The following is a 13,656-nucleotide window of genomic DNA, read 5'->3' as shown; positions in this document are numbered from 1 at the left end:
AAATCCCATAAACCCTACATTACTGGGATGAGGAAGAGGAGAATGGAGTTAATATGGAGCGGAAAACACACCGAGCTGAATGTGCACACTAGTTGCAATACCAATCCGATGTGCAGGACATTTAAAAATGGTGTGCATTTGAAAATGGAAAGTAGAGCAGAAGGAGAAGAGAGATGTAGAGTGGCCGCAGCGGAAAGCAGAACTGAAGACAGACACACACGAGCAAGCTACGCTGAAGGAGGCAGGCGGAGAAAAGCGGGAGCAGCATAGTGGGTGCAGAAGGGGGACCGCTGGGGAACAGGCAGCAAGGGAAAGGTTTTCTGGGACACGGTCACGCCGAAGAGCAGCCATTCCACCAGCGAGTGAAGGAGAATCCGGTGAGAAAAGCAGAAAAGTGTCTGCAGTGCAGGGAACGGTTTCCCGCAGCACGGATGTCACAGCAGCCATATGCCAAGGGTCAGGAATGCCAACAAACAGTCTGCCCAGGAGTATTGGTAGCCCCGGGCTGTACCCACAGGCGTACAAACAATTGCCAAGCGGTTTTGTATACCAGCCAAGTAATATAGAAAGACTACATTTACCCAAGTTTCCATATAGGACATGTCGATATGGGGAAAGCTGGAGTAAATGTTGTCATAAGCAAATGAATTTTAATGAAGTAATTGAAAGGCAAGATCTGTACAACTCTTTTATAGGAGAAGGCAATATGGGGGACGATTGGAACAAGCACTTCCACAAGCCAATGAACTCTACTAATTAAGTTAACAAACAAAATTTGAACAATCTCCCTATATGAGATGCCAATAGGGGGCAAGTTGGAACAAGTAAGACCTGAAGCCAGTGGAGTATAAACAGTGAAGGAGTAAAACTGTGTGTTCTACTTGTAGAACTGAAAGATTGTTAAGAAGACCTGCTGAAAGTGGTAGATCAGGCAGTGAGTCTTTGGGAGCCTTGGGGGGGGAGGGAGAGGGTAACATACTTGGCAGGAAAGTATACCAGGGGTTCTACCAAACCCACAGGGGGATTCCTGGCAGGGGAGTACAGACAATCTTCGATAAGTTGCTGAGTGGAAGAGACACTTTTTGCTATCCTTGCGCAAATCACAATTGCTTTGAAAAGATACTCTGTCATTCTTAAGCAAGTGTTGTGCAAAAGAGACATTTCCAGTACTCTTGGGGAGCCATTGTTTGGAAAAGACAATGTTCTCATTCCTAGGAAAGTGTTAAAACACTATTTCTTAAGTTTCCAAGAGCTACTTTTGCCATCCTTAGTACACCATTGTTTGGAAGAGACACTTCATCTTTGAGGAAGTGTGAAAGAGACATTCCTACCACTCTTCAAGAACTATTGTTTTGAACTGAACATTTCCAGATGTCTTGGACACAAGGACAGTTTGCTTAAGTTGGGCGACGAGACAGACTGATCCCTAGTTTTGATTTCATAGGCAGGGAAACTCTTTTGGATAGGGACGCGGAAGGCCTTTAGTGAAACCCTTTTATTTTAATAAAATGTCTAATGTTGAAAACATTAAAACCTTGTCTCATTTCTGACCCCTCACACTATGTGAAATGGTCTAGAGTGCATTGGAGTTAGAAAAACACATGAACGCCCTCAGTATTGCTGACATTCAGAATGAATTAACTATTTAGCTGGGAAGATCCTGCAGACTTTCATGTTGCGTACAATGTTTGGGATCACAGAGTGGAGCTGCAGGGGATGAACCTCTACGTTGCCATAGATTTGTGCACTTATCCAAGATAAGTGTGCACTGTTCTTCAGTCAATAAGGGTGGAGTGGCAGGGGCGGCTGCAGTACCACCCACACGACCAAGTGAACCAATCCCATGACAAAAGTAATCACCCGGCACATTTTAGGAGGACCCAAGGGGGTGAGGATAGTCTCCACTATGAGCTGTCAACATGTAGGCAGCGTGCAAGCATTTGGAGTGGGAGAATGAGGGATGTTGGATGGAGCAGGTTGGAGGCAAGAGTAGGGCTCACATGGGTGGATCAGGTGGAAGTTTGTTGAATGGAAGGAGGTGGTGGAGAACAAGGAGAGTGAGGAGATAATGTTACAGAATGTGTTTGTGTGCCTTTGATCCAACTCTGCTTTGTGGCAACACATTGGTAACCTGTGAGCATGCAACCTTAATCCACTGGGATTGGATCCACAGTGTGAGCGATGCAAATGTTTTTCTGATTTATCAACTGTAATGAGGCGTGTGCCCTTCAAAGTCAAATTGATGCTCCTGGTTGACTTTATTTTTTTGGCATGTTTTAAACCTTTGCATTACAAAGCCAAAACACTTTACAAAAGCAAGTTCCCTCTCCTAGTCCTCTATTGTTTTCCTCTGCATAGGAATTAACTCACATATGTTCATTTTTTAAATGTCGGGCAGTTTAATTGCAACTGTCTGCATCACTGACACATTCATTCTCAATTCATGTTTGTAAATACATAACATGCCCGGTTTTCCTTTTTTCAGCTATGCGTATCCCTTTTTTGGAAGTGCAGCTCCTATCATGACTAATCCTCCTGTTGAAGTTAGAAAGAATACTGAAGTGTTTCTTCCACAGTCGTATTGTGCATTTGATTTTGCAACGTTACCACATCAGCTGCAGGATACCTTTGTCAGGTATTCAGCTTTTTATTTTGTATACAACTAATTTTGTATCACAGTAAAATACATAATATGTGTTTCCCAATTGTTATTTAGCATGACGTAACTGTATGCTTGGTGGATGCTTTGTTTATTGAAAAAATGCCATGTGGCGAAGCAAGGTATCTGTTTTCAGAAATATATTTAGGAAAATATGCACAATTCATTTCTTGGTGCAGTATGAATATAGCACAGTAGTTTCTGAACAAAGGGGTCGCTTTTGTCTTGAATGGTTGGGCACTTCATCGCTTGTTTATTTTTCATTATGGGGCCTGTCTAACCTGCTCCTTTCTATTTCAGGATGCCTTTGCTTGTGGAAGTATGGCATAAGGATAAAATGACCAAGGATCAACTGCTGGGAGTTGCAAGGTTGCAGCTGTCAAACGTGTTGACTTCTGAAAAAGCAAGGTTTTTGGATCCTCACGGTGACCAATGTTGGCGGCAGACTTATAGTGAAAGGATTGCAGTTGTTGCCATACAAGGGTGAGATGAGGAATATGATTTGTAACCATTATTTTAGCATCCTGTGTACGTCTATGAATTGAGAGTTTATCATCCCAAAGACCCTGGTCTGCGGCACTTGTCGTGTGGTCAGGGAAAAACAGCTACTACCTGATCCTGGGGGTGGTGTTCTGCGGGAGGATCACATGGGAGAGGACTCGGGTCAGGAGGAATGGGAGAACCCTCGAACCAACTTCCCTAATTTTTATTTTATTTGTTATTGCTCCTTTATAATGCGCTTCATACCAATAACTGGTTTCTAAGGGCGGGATCGGGATTTGAAGCTGTGTTGCACTGCGTTGTCTTGTTTTCCAAGCCAAACACGTTGCCCCTGAGCTAGCCCACTGTCTGAATGGTTTATTGTAAAATTGAAGACTTTGTGGTTAAAATGAATAAGATCATTAGGGACTTCAAGTCCCATAATGCTCTTAGTACTGAGACGAGGAAGAGGGACTTAGAGTTGCAGAACTGTTGTGTGTAGTCTAGTGGTTATAATGACCCACACCTGAGTGGGACTTTTAAACATTTAAAACCCCTTCGGGTGCGGACCATTAAAGAGAAGTGGGAGCAGCAGAGTCAGGAGGAATAAGTAGGAGACAGAGCCGCCGCTGTAGTGGAATCGGGACGCCCTGTTGAGGAAGTGGCAGAGGTCAGGCACTGTAGAAAGCAGAGGACGCTCAGCAGGAAGCGGTATGATGACTAGCCATCCAGAGGGAGAGCTCTCCTAGTCCTGCGTTCAACAGGGTGTGAACAGAGCAGAGAAAGCTCCAACTACAGAAGGCATGAGCAACGGAAATGTTAGTGGAGCTGTCAGAAGCCTGTGCGAACCCGATGAAAGAAGAAACCGGATTAGCGGGTTTAGTGGAGACGCACAAAGACCGGTGAGTTGCCCTTTGTCAGGTTACTCCAGGGCACTCCAAAACAGACCGCTGGCTCCAGACAAATCTTTTGAATACAGAACTATTTAATTGAAGCAAAATGAGAGATTGAGTTGAGTAACATTGTATCCATCATTGTCAAAGCCAAAAGGGGATAACATTTTACTGAAGCGTAAAAGAATTTTGTAACCACCCTTGCCAAAGCCAAAAGGGAAAAATATTCAAACAAAGTGAATGTGGTTTAAAAGGAAGTAATTTCTAGAATATTATAACCAACATTCCCGAAGCCAAAGTAAGGCAATTGAAGAGATTCAAAGATGGCAGAATAGACATCCTCATTGAAACAATCAGGGGGAGAGAAATATAATATGCATTTCCTAGGGCAAATTAATCGGTGTGAGACCTTGTCAATGTGTGCTCTATCCTTGTTGAAGGAGTTAAAAACCCTTTGTGGTTTTTGGAAATCAAGACTCTTTCATGAAACAGTTGTTGATGTAACTTTTCCCCATTGAGGATTGAAGTATGAAAAGATTGAAGTAATCCTCACTACAGAGCACGGATAATAGTGGTAGGAGTTTTATCCTGACAGATGGGTGTACCAGGAAATTGACTATTAGTGGTTATTTGTCATAAATCGACCACGTATCTTATACTGCCCAGTAAAGGATACAGGTATAACCATAAAGGATACGATTGGTAGGGTTCTTCCTGATCCTTGAGGAGGTAAATGGCTTGAAGGTAGTGAAGTCAAAATAGACCTTCCAAATGATGCCACTCTCTGACTAAGATAACTAGTCAGAGGGAGGAATTACTGGAAAGGGCGTGGGAAAACAATTGGAAGTCAGCCTATCATAAAATAAGGTGTAATGAAGATGTGTCCCAACATTACATCTCACTAATAGTTCAACAAATAGGACAACACTAACCTGTAGATGCTGATAACGGGAGAGGCTCAGACAACTAGTCTCTGAAGCAATCCTATAAAGAACCAATGAAAAAGGAGGGAAGGTTAGTAAAGGGAGCTTATCCCGAACAGCACAAGGGTAACGCTAGATACCAGGTTGGTGCACCACAGGATAGAGTCCAAAATCACATGCACAATCACCTTCTTAATTAACAGTTGTCGGCAGTACTTCCTTTCCCATGTAGAACAGAGGATAGTGTGTAGCCAAAAGGATAAGTCAGAAATCCACCTGTTGTTTCATCACAGGTGACATGATTCAATCAGGGCGTAGCACAGAAACTGCATGTGGATTATACACGCAGCCAGGAAAGCCACACGTTGGTCTTCTTGGACGCGGCTACAGGAATTTGTGTGTGGAATATTACACGCAGCAAAGAAAGCCAAAGAATTTGCTGAAGAGTTGCGAGGACGCAAATCAAAGTTTCAGCTACAAGACTCCATGTTTGTTCAATCGGAAGCAGCGGACGACATCCAACCGCTGCTAATAAACGTAGAGTGGAACACACGTGACAATCTCCAATCACGTCATACTAACGATGTGTATAATGCAAACACTGTTTTCCGGGCAAGGTATCAAACAGCCTCCATCTAGAATAGAAAGGCTTTGCAGTTCTATGGGCATAACAAGGTCTGTGAGAATAGTGTGTTACAGGTCCAGATGTAATCTGACTGCCATGCATGACATTATTCATGGCGGTTTAGTGGACTATGAAAAAGATAATTGAAGTACTGAAAGCAATGCGGTAGAAGGTTGTTGTGGATAGAAAGTGGCAAGTCCAGTAATGTGTTTTGATGAACTGTGGTTAAACCATCCTGACAAAACGTTATTGTTTATGAAGAAGAAATGTAAAAGTGGTTGTTCTTCAAAGAAGAAAAATGATATTGAATACTGACTGGAAGTGTGAAGACCAAGTCTTTTTGGTTTATCAAGCAAGAGCTTGTGGAAACTTTGACAATCATTTTGAAGAGTGATAAATCATGTTTAGCAATACGACGCTCCAAGTGTCAAGTGAAAGATTTATGGAATGAAAATAATGTTGTTGTCTTTGGCGAGGAACTTGGCTATTGAAAAGAACTCTTGATTTGAACTTTGATTTGTAATATCCTGAATTAATCCTAGGGAAGGGGATCCGACCCTGGTTACTAAGATACAGGTTTATATTTGAATAGAACTGTCATTTTATTGAGTTTAAACGGCCATATAATACCCGTATGATTTGGTTGTATGTAGAAGTGTGAGGTACAGATACAGTTTGATATTAGTGTTTTCCTTTGATCTTAGTTTGACAGTTAGGGATATCCTCATTAGGTCAGCGAGGCATGTATCTCACCCTTATTTAATAAAATGGCTACTTGTGAGAAAACTCAATTTACTTGTCCGTCTCGCATTTCTGAACCCTCACAGTACACTATGAACATATGAACAATTTTGAAGGAGCATATTTCAGTGAATTACTCAATTAGTGTATTCAACATTGCAGAAATTATCCTAAACTGATCATAGAATGTACACAAATTATGTTATGTCGTATGGCACGTTTTCTTTCCACCTGTATAGTATGTGCTTAAGAACAGAGAATGCAGTTGTCTCCGTTAGTTAACGGTTGAATTTCAAGGCACTGAAGGACATCTAAAAAAACCATTTAATCTATCAGGTAGTTGGCTTATGGTAGTTCTTAATCTATGAATACAAATGTGTCCCAAATAAACTTTTCCTCGAATATGCGATTTTTGAAGCTGTACCATTCCGATTGTTAACATTTAATCTACTTGGGCCATTTTAAGGATTCTTTTTTTAAATATCCATTATTCCCTCATTTCTTCACTAAAGCTTTATTTCAAACTTACTAAGCAAGGACTTTAAGCATTGTTGTAAAGCCAAAATACCTTTACAAGCTGTACTCTAACTTTAAAACCTATGCTAAGACAAGGTTTTGTGCTCAAGCACATGCAATAATCTAAATGCAGACATGATACCATTTTTCATAGATCCCAGAATGTTTACAAATCAAAAATGTTCACCAACGAATCCATGTGGCTTGGAGAAAGTCAGGCCAAATATTACACATCTACAAGATTCTCTCCGAACAGACACAAGTTATTTTCAAACTCACCCCTTAACAAAAACTGGAAGATGATCTTGCATCCTACTTGAATGACAGAATCGCCTTGATCAACAATATCCCCATCTGTAACACCTGTCGCTACTGCAATCTTATTTTCACCAATCACTCAGACCTTCATAAGAGTTCACACCCTTTTCATCTCAAGACATCTTTAAAGTGGTAAAAACACAACACCCAGAAATCTCCTGTTTAGACAGTTTTTTGAACTATCTTGGCCCAGTCCTCATTCAGAGAATTCCAGATCAATGTAGCTCTTCCTTAATAGATGGGTTTCTTCCTATCTCTCACAAGAAGTCTACTATCCCGCTGAAGATCAAAGTAGACAATGCTAATGTGATGGATTAATGGGGTTCATCTGTGGGTTTTTAATATTGCAGATTTGGCCAATTTGAGATTAATAGGCTCATTTATGATGGTTTTGTCTGACAACTTGTTATTGCATGTTTAGTACAGAAAGTTAAAAGCACTATTCATCAAAAGCCATTTCAAGTTACATTAATGCATGCTGGCAGTTTTTGGCACCCTCTTCCCTTCCACCTACTGACAATCGCCCTTGTTCCAACATAAAACATCAGTCAATAATGGTGATAATGAAAATCCTGTACACCAGACAGTTAACATCTCAGAAAAATCTTGTTCCTCAGAGGACCATTTAGGAGGACCACTGTCCTACATGTTAATAAGTTGCAAAGTTCGAAGGTGAACCAGACATTTATGGTCTCTATACTCTGGTGAGAAGTAATGCAGTTTGGGTAGCCATGTGATAGGATCTTTTCAGAACCACCACTGAAGATTAAACACAGATGTCTAACCATAATCTCTCGTGGTAACACGGCTGGGCAGTATGTTATGTTAAGTTATTTGGCATTTATATAGCGCCTTTATGTATCATTGGTATGACCTCAAAGCACTGGTAGGTTGAACGCCCTCGGAAACCGCAGTTCAAATCAGTAGAGAGAGAGAATGTTGTATGGTGCGTGGGCACACCAGATGTGTGCAGCTGGTGTGGGTGTTGCATAACAGCTGCATCTTAGCGGTAGGTGTGGTGCTGAGGAAATCAGTTGGATGTGTTCAGTCTGGAGGGTGGACACTCTAGACTGGGTTCTGGCTGCGTTAGGCCTGAGGAGATGCCTAAACTAGCCGGAATGTGCTCGGCTAGCTGTGTTTTATTAGGATGAGGAGGTGTTTGTGGGGTCATGTTAGCATGAGAACAGCTTGGCCGAATGTGTCATAGCCTAGCTGTGTTCTAGCTGAATGATGGTGTAAAGGAAAGGGTAAGCGTAGTAGTGTGATATGGTGGTTTATCAGTGAAGCGCTTGCGGCCAGGCACGAGAGCAGGACAGGGGGCGTACATAGCGGCATACGTACATTAAGCAACAGGATGGATAAGGTAATATGGGGATACAGGTCCGTCCACTTGTTCCATCCGTTCCATTCAGTCTATCTGTATTAGTTACACTATCCGATTTAGTCTTTCTATCTGGTTGCTTGACTCACTTTGATCTTTGTTTCTTTGTTCAACAACCTTGGGTTTCTATTCATTGTGGCTATGTATTCCTTTTGTTCTAAGCGTCGAATCTTTAAGGGAAGAGCCACGTTTTCAGTAGTTTGCGGAAAGACATGTAGTCTTCGGTGAGTCAAATGTGGGGTGGAAGCGAGTTCCACAGAGTGGGGGCCAAGGCTGAGAAAGATTATCCTCCTAACTTGTCTGAGTTGGTGTTTGGTATCACTAGGAGGGGGGCAGAGCTCGATCTTAGAATGCGCAGAGGGTGGTAGCGTTTTAGCTTGTCCTGTAGGTATAGAGGTCCGGTTTTATGCATTGCTCGGTGGGAGATGCATAAGATTTTGAAAGTCTTGAAAGTCACTCTTCGTCCAACCGGGAGCCAGTGCAGAGTTCTGAGAGCTGGAGAGGTGTGATCTCTTGGGTCAAGTGCTAGAAGCAGTTTGACTGCAGCGTTTTGTTCTCTTTGCAGTTTGAGGTGGTATGTTTGGCCTCCGAGGTAGAGGGAGTTGGCATGGTCCAGTCTTGACATTACGATAGATTGGACAGCAGCGAGTCTGTTGGGAAAGGAGAGGTACAGTAAAATGCATCTAAGAATTTTGAGGTGGTAATGGGAGGACTTATAGCGTTGTTGATTTGGCGAGAGAGGGTTAGGTCGGAGTTGAGAGTGCATCCAAGGTTTTTTACTGTGGTTGAGGTGGGTGGTGGATTTTGCCCATGGATGCCCATTTTGCCCATTCAGTTTTGGTGTGGTTTGAGGAGGTGGTTTGTGGTCATCCAGCGATAAATGTCAAGCGGGCAGGCAGCGAGGTCGGGTTGACAGTTTTTTTTAATTTTTTTTTTAAACTTTCTCTATTGGCAAGAGATAGCAACAGGCCGACAATACAGCAGGATAGCAGTTGGCATTACAGTCAATTAAATAGTACATTTGAGGGTTTTACGCTGGGAGAAAATGAAGTAACATAACAGTTCCGACACAATCAAGATCATAAGTGAGGCCATTTGTCCTATATTGGAGAAGAGAGCAATTCCAAGTCATTGTTATTGTTAAGGTAGCTACAAAAGTCCGTCCAATCATTTTCCGGCCGCGAATTAGTGGGAAGAGAGTTGATGTAATCTTCCTCACATCTTTGAGTGCAGGTGAGGGCCTTTAACCACATCTCGAAGGAGGGGGAGGTGCGGCGCTTCCAATGCTGTAGTATACATTTTTTAGCCACCATGGCTCCAATATTCACTTAGAGACCTTCCTTGTCCCCGCCCCCTCCCACACCCCAAACAGTAGCGCAAGGGGGTCAGGGTCAATTTGTAGTCCCACTATCTCCGAAAGAGCTTGAGTCACCGCTCCCCAGAACGTGGCCAGCGCTCTGTAGGACCAGAACATGTGGGTATGATCCGCCTCAGTGTCACCGCATCTCGGGCATGCGTGGGACCGGCCTGTGCAAACCTCCCCACTCTGTAAGGTGTATAGTAGAGACGGTTGAGTAGCTTGTATTACATGCATCTGAATCTAGGGTTAAGGGAGACCCTGCGTGTGTGAGCACATTTTGACCCATGTGACATCCGTGATTTCCAATCCCAGCTCAGAGCCCCATGCATTGCGCGGCTTCTGAGGTGCAAGCGTCGACTTTGCGAGCAACATTTCGTATAGGGAGGACGTTCTATCCCTGCTATCGACAGAGTTAGCTATGTAACGGATTTCAGGTGATTCGGGAGGTTCGTCCGGGCATGAGGGCCACATGTTACGAACCGCCGCTCTGAGTCTAAAGTATTGCAATAGCTCCAGCGCTGAGCTAGTGTGGCCAGGGCGCTATGACTGTGAGGTGATGAATTTCCCATCGGGGTATAAATCGGACAGTGCCAGGTATCCCAGAGCGGCCCAGTGTCGCACCAGGAGCCTTTCGTGTGTTGGAGCAAGGCTCGGAAAGTACCAGATGGGCAACCACTTATAGTATGGGTGACATTCAGACTGAGATTGCAGTAATCGCCTCCATGCAATGACTGTAGTAGCCACGGGGTCCGCTGGGGCGTCAGTGTGGTAGGTACGATAAAGGATTAAAGACATGATATTGACTTCTTCACTTGCAAGTTTCACGTATGGGGGGGAGGATCAGAATGTTTATACCAATGTGTGGCATGTTGGGCCTGTGCAGCAGTCCAGTAGCGAGTGAGGTCAGGCGCAGCAAAGCCCCCCCTTCTCGTAAGGCAAGGTAATGTGTATCCACTTCTTACGGACCGATCCGGAGTGCCATAAGAATTGGGCGCATGTGGAATGCAACTTGGTGAAATAGCGTTTCCCTGGCCAAATCGGGACATTTGAAAAGATGTAGAGAAGCTTGGGGACTATTACCATTTTGATAAGGGCCAGCCTGCCAGATGGAGAGAGCGGGAGATTGCGTCACTGTGCCATTTTGGTCTCCACTATTTGCGCCATGGAAGTGTAATCGTTAGCGAGTAATGAGGAGCGAGACAGGGATACCTGAACCCCGAGATATCTGATGCCCTCCGTGGACCATCGCAGAGGAAATTCACATGACGGTTGGGGAGTTGCGCTGGTGAGGGGGAATATCTCAAATTTAGAATAATTTATAGTAAATCCTGAGAATGTGCCAATCTTAGTTATTTCGCACATGATTGGGTCTAAGTGTCCGTAGGGATCTCTAACATAGAGGAGGACGTCATCCGCATATAGCGATATTATTTCCGATGTGTCGCGCAAACGAATACCCTTTCGGGTGTGTTTATCCCGAACACAATCAGCCACAGGCTCAATTGCTAATGCAAACAAAATCGGCGAAAACTGACATCCCAGGCGTGTGCCCCTGTGGAGCGAGAAGAGGGCTGACGTTGCGGAGCTCACCAGAACTTTAGCCGTAGGGTTTGTATAAAACAGCTTAATGTAGGATATCATGCATGGGCCGATATTCATCTCCCTCAGCACGGCCCATAGATATTGCCAGGACACCATATCAAATGCCTTTTGGGCATCCAGGGTGACCGCATTAGCTGCAGGGTCAATTCTGGACAAGACATTGAAGAGCCGACGTATATTAAGGGCTGTGGATCACCCGGGGACAAACCCACTTTGGTCCGGGTGGACTAAGTATGACATTATGGGGAGGAACCTGTTGGCTATTACCTTGGCAAATATTTTGGTGTCTGTATTTATTAGCGACAGAGGCCTATAGGACCCACAGTTGTCCAGGGGCTTACCCTGCTTGGGAAGCACTGTAATAAGAGCCTCTCGCAGGGACTAGGGGAGAGAACCCAGACTAAGCAATTCAGACCAAACTTCATGAAGTCTCGGGGCCAGTAGCGCAACGTACTCTTGATAAAATTCTGAGATGAGCCCGTCGGGGCCAGGAGCCTTACCCCTCAGAAGGTTGTAAATAGCCTCTGTAACCTCCTCAAGGGAGATGGGGCATCTAGCTGTGCTCAGGTGGCTTTGGAAACGTAGGTCATAGGAATCTGGTCTAGGAGGAGGTCCAGATCGCGACCACTATGTTTGCGTTGGGGACCATAGAGGGCTGCATAGAATTGCGCAAAAGTTTCAAGGATATGTTGGTCCGACCAGTGTCGTACACCCTTCGGGTCAAGGATGCTATCAATACGGGATATGCCCCCCTCCAATCGGATCAACATGGCTAGGGTCCACCCCGGTCTGTCCCCCTCACTATACTTACGCGCAGGTCGAGCATAGTATTGGACCTCATGAAGGGCATGGGACTCAAAGGCCTCAAGCTCCAACCTTATCTGCGCTAGATTGGCTGGGGTAGGTGAAGAGATGTAGAGCTGCTCAAGTTCTTTGAGTTTAGTTTTGGAGCGCTGCAGACTGTTTTATATCCTTTAGAACCCCAGATTCCCTGGAGATGCACATACCTCTAATAACTTTAAATGCCTCCCAGCAGGTTCCGTCAGTTGTGTCATGACGCTTGTTACACTCAAAAAAGATGTTGATGTCCTTTCTGACATCAGCCTTGAAGACTATAACCCGCAAAGCCTCTGACTTTAAACGCCAGGCAGAATGGGTCAGCATGTCCCGGCCCAGTCTGATGTGCAGCGTCAACGGGGAGTGGTCTGAGTGTGCGTGCCAGCAACTGTACATCTGCAATCCCACCCATAAACCCAGTCAAAGCGAGGAATAAGTCTACCCTGGAAAAGCTATCATGCACAGATGAGTAGAAAGTATAGCCTCTCGCGTTCGGGTAGAGAGCTCTCCACACAACCCCAGTGTGTCCATGTGCACACGCAATTGAGCAGCAGCCCGGGATGAGGCCCGGCGAGCCACGCCAGTTCTGTCAAGGACGTTGTCTAAGATCAGGTTCATGCCCCCCCATATAATTGGGATGCCAATGTAATTCATAAGCAGGGCAGCTATTTCATCAAAGAACTCAGGTTCATCGATGTCCGGGGCATATGTGTTCACCAGCAAGCATTCAGTATTGGTCACAAGACAATGTAGGATCACATATCTGCCCCCCACATCTATATGACTAATGCGCAATGAGAATTCAAGCGACTTATGGACTAGGGTGAGCACTCCCTTGGATTGGGTGCAGAATTTGGTGTAGAACCTATTAGAACCCGAGGAAGGCGCCAAGCCTGTTGCAAGACGTCCCAGAGTGTGTTTCTTAGAGGAGGAGTATTTTGATACTGTGTCTTTGGGCATATGCGGTTATCCTCCGGGCTTTGGTAAAATTGCTCAGCCCCCGGACGTTCCATGACATCAATTTAATAGACATGGCATAGCATTATGGTATGATATGATATGATATATGATAGTTTATTTATATAGCGCCTATACACAATGTGTTTCAAAGCGCTTTAAGGCAAGGGAGGGAACAAGGAAAAATACAATGACATTCTTACAGGCCATGAACAGTAAGGATGTGAAATAACTATCGTACTCGGCCTGACGACATTTCAAGCAAGCAAGAGCTATGACATAGATAAGGAAGGGAGGGGGAGAGTGGGAAGGAAATGGAAACAGACAGGTGACTACCGTACTAGGCCTGATGACATTTTTGGTA

At 44.4% G+C, this 13,656-nt stretch overlaps 1 protein-coding gene across 1 annotated transcript in view; it reads left to right on the top strand.

Moving 5' to 3' along the window:
* The window catches only part of CEP120 (centrosomal protein 120), a 1,008,936-nt gene that overhangs the window by 561,720 nt on the left and 433,560 nt on the right, over positions 1 to 13,656 (top strand). The window contains exons 10-11 of the mRNA XM_069625584.1: positions 2,486 to 2,635; positions 2,960 to 3,142. Of these exons, the coding sequence (XP_069481685.1) occupies positions 2,486 to 2,635; positions 2,960 to 3,142 (333 nt within the window). The remainder of the gene's footprint in view (positions 1 to 2,485; positions 2,636 to 2,959; positions 3,143 to 13,656) is intronic.

Source organism: Ambystoma mexicanum, chromosome 6p (genome assembly GCF_040938575.1).
Source record: "Ambystoma mexicanum isolate Mex_15411 chromosome 6p, UKY_AmexF1_1, whole genome shotgun sequence".
Lineage (NCBI taxonomy): Eukaryota > Metazoa > Chordata > Amphibia > Caudata > Ambystomatidae > Ambystoma > Ambystoma mexicanum.
This window is presented reverse-complemented; position numbering and strand designations above follow the sequence as displayed.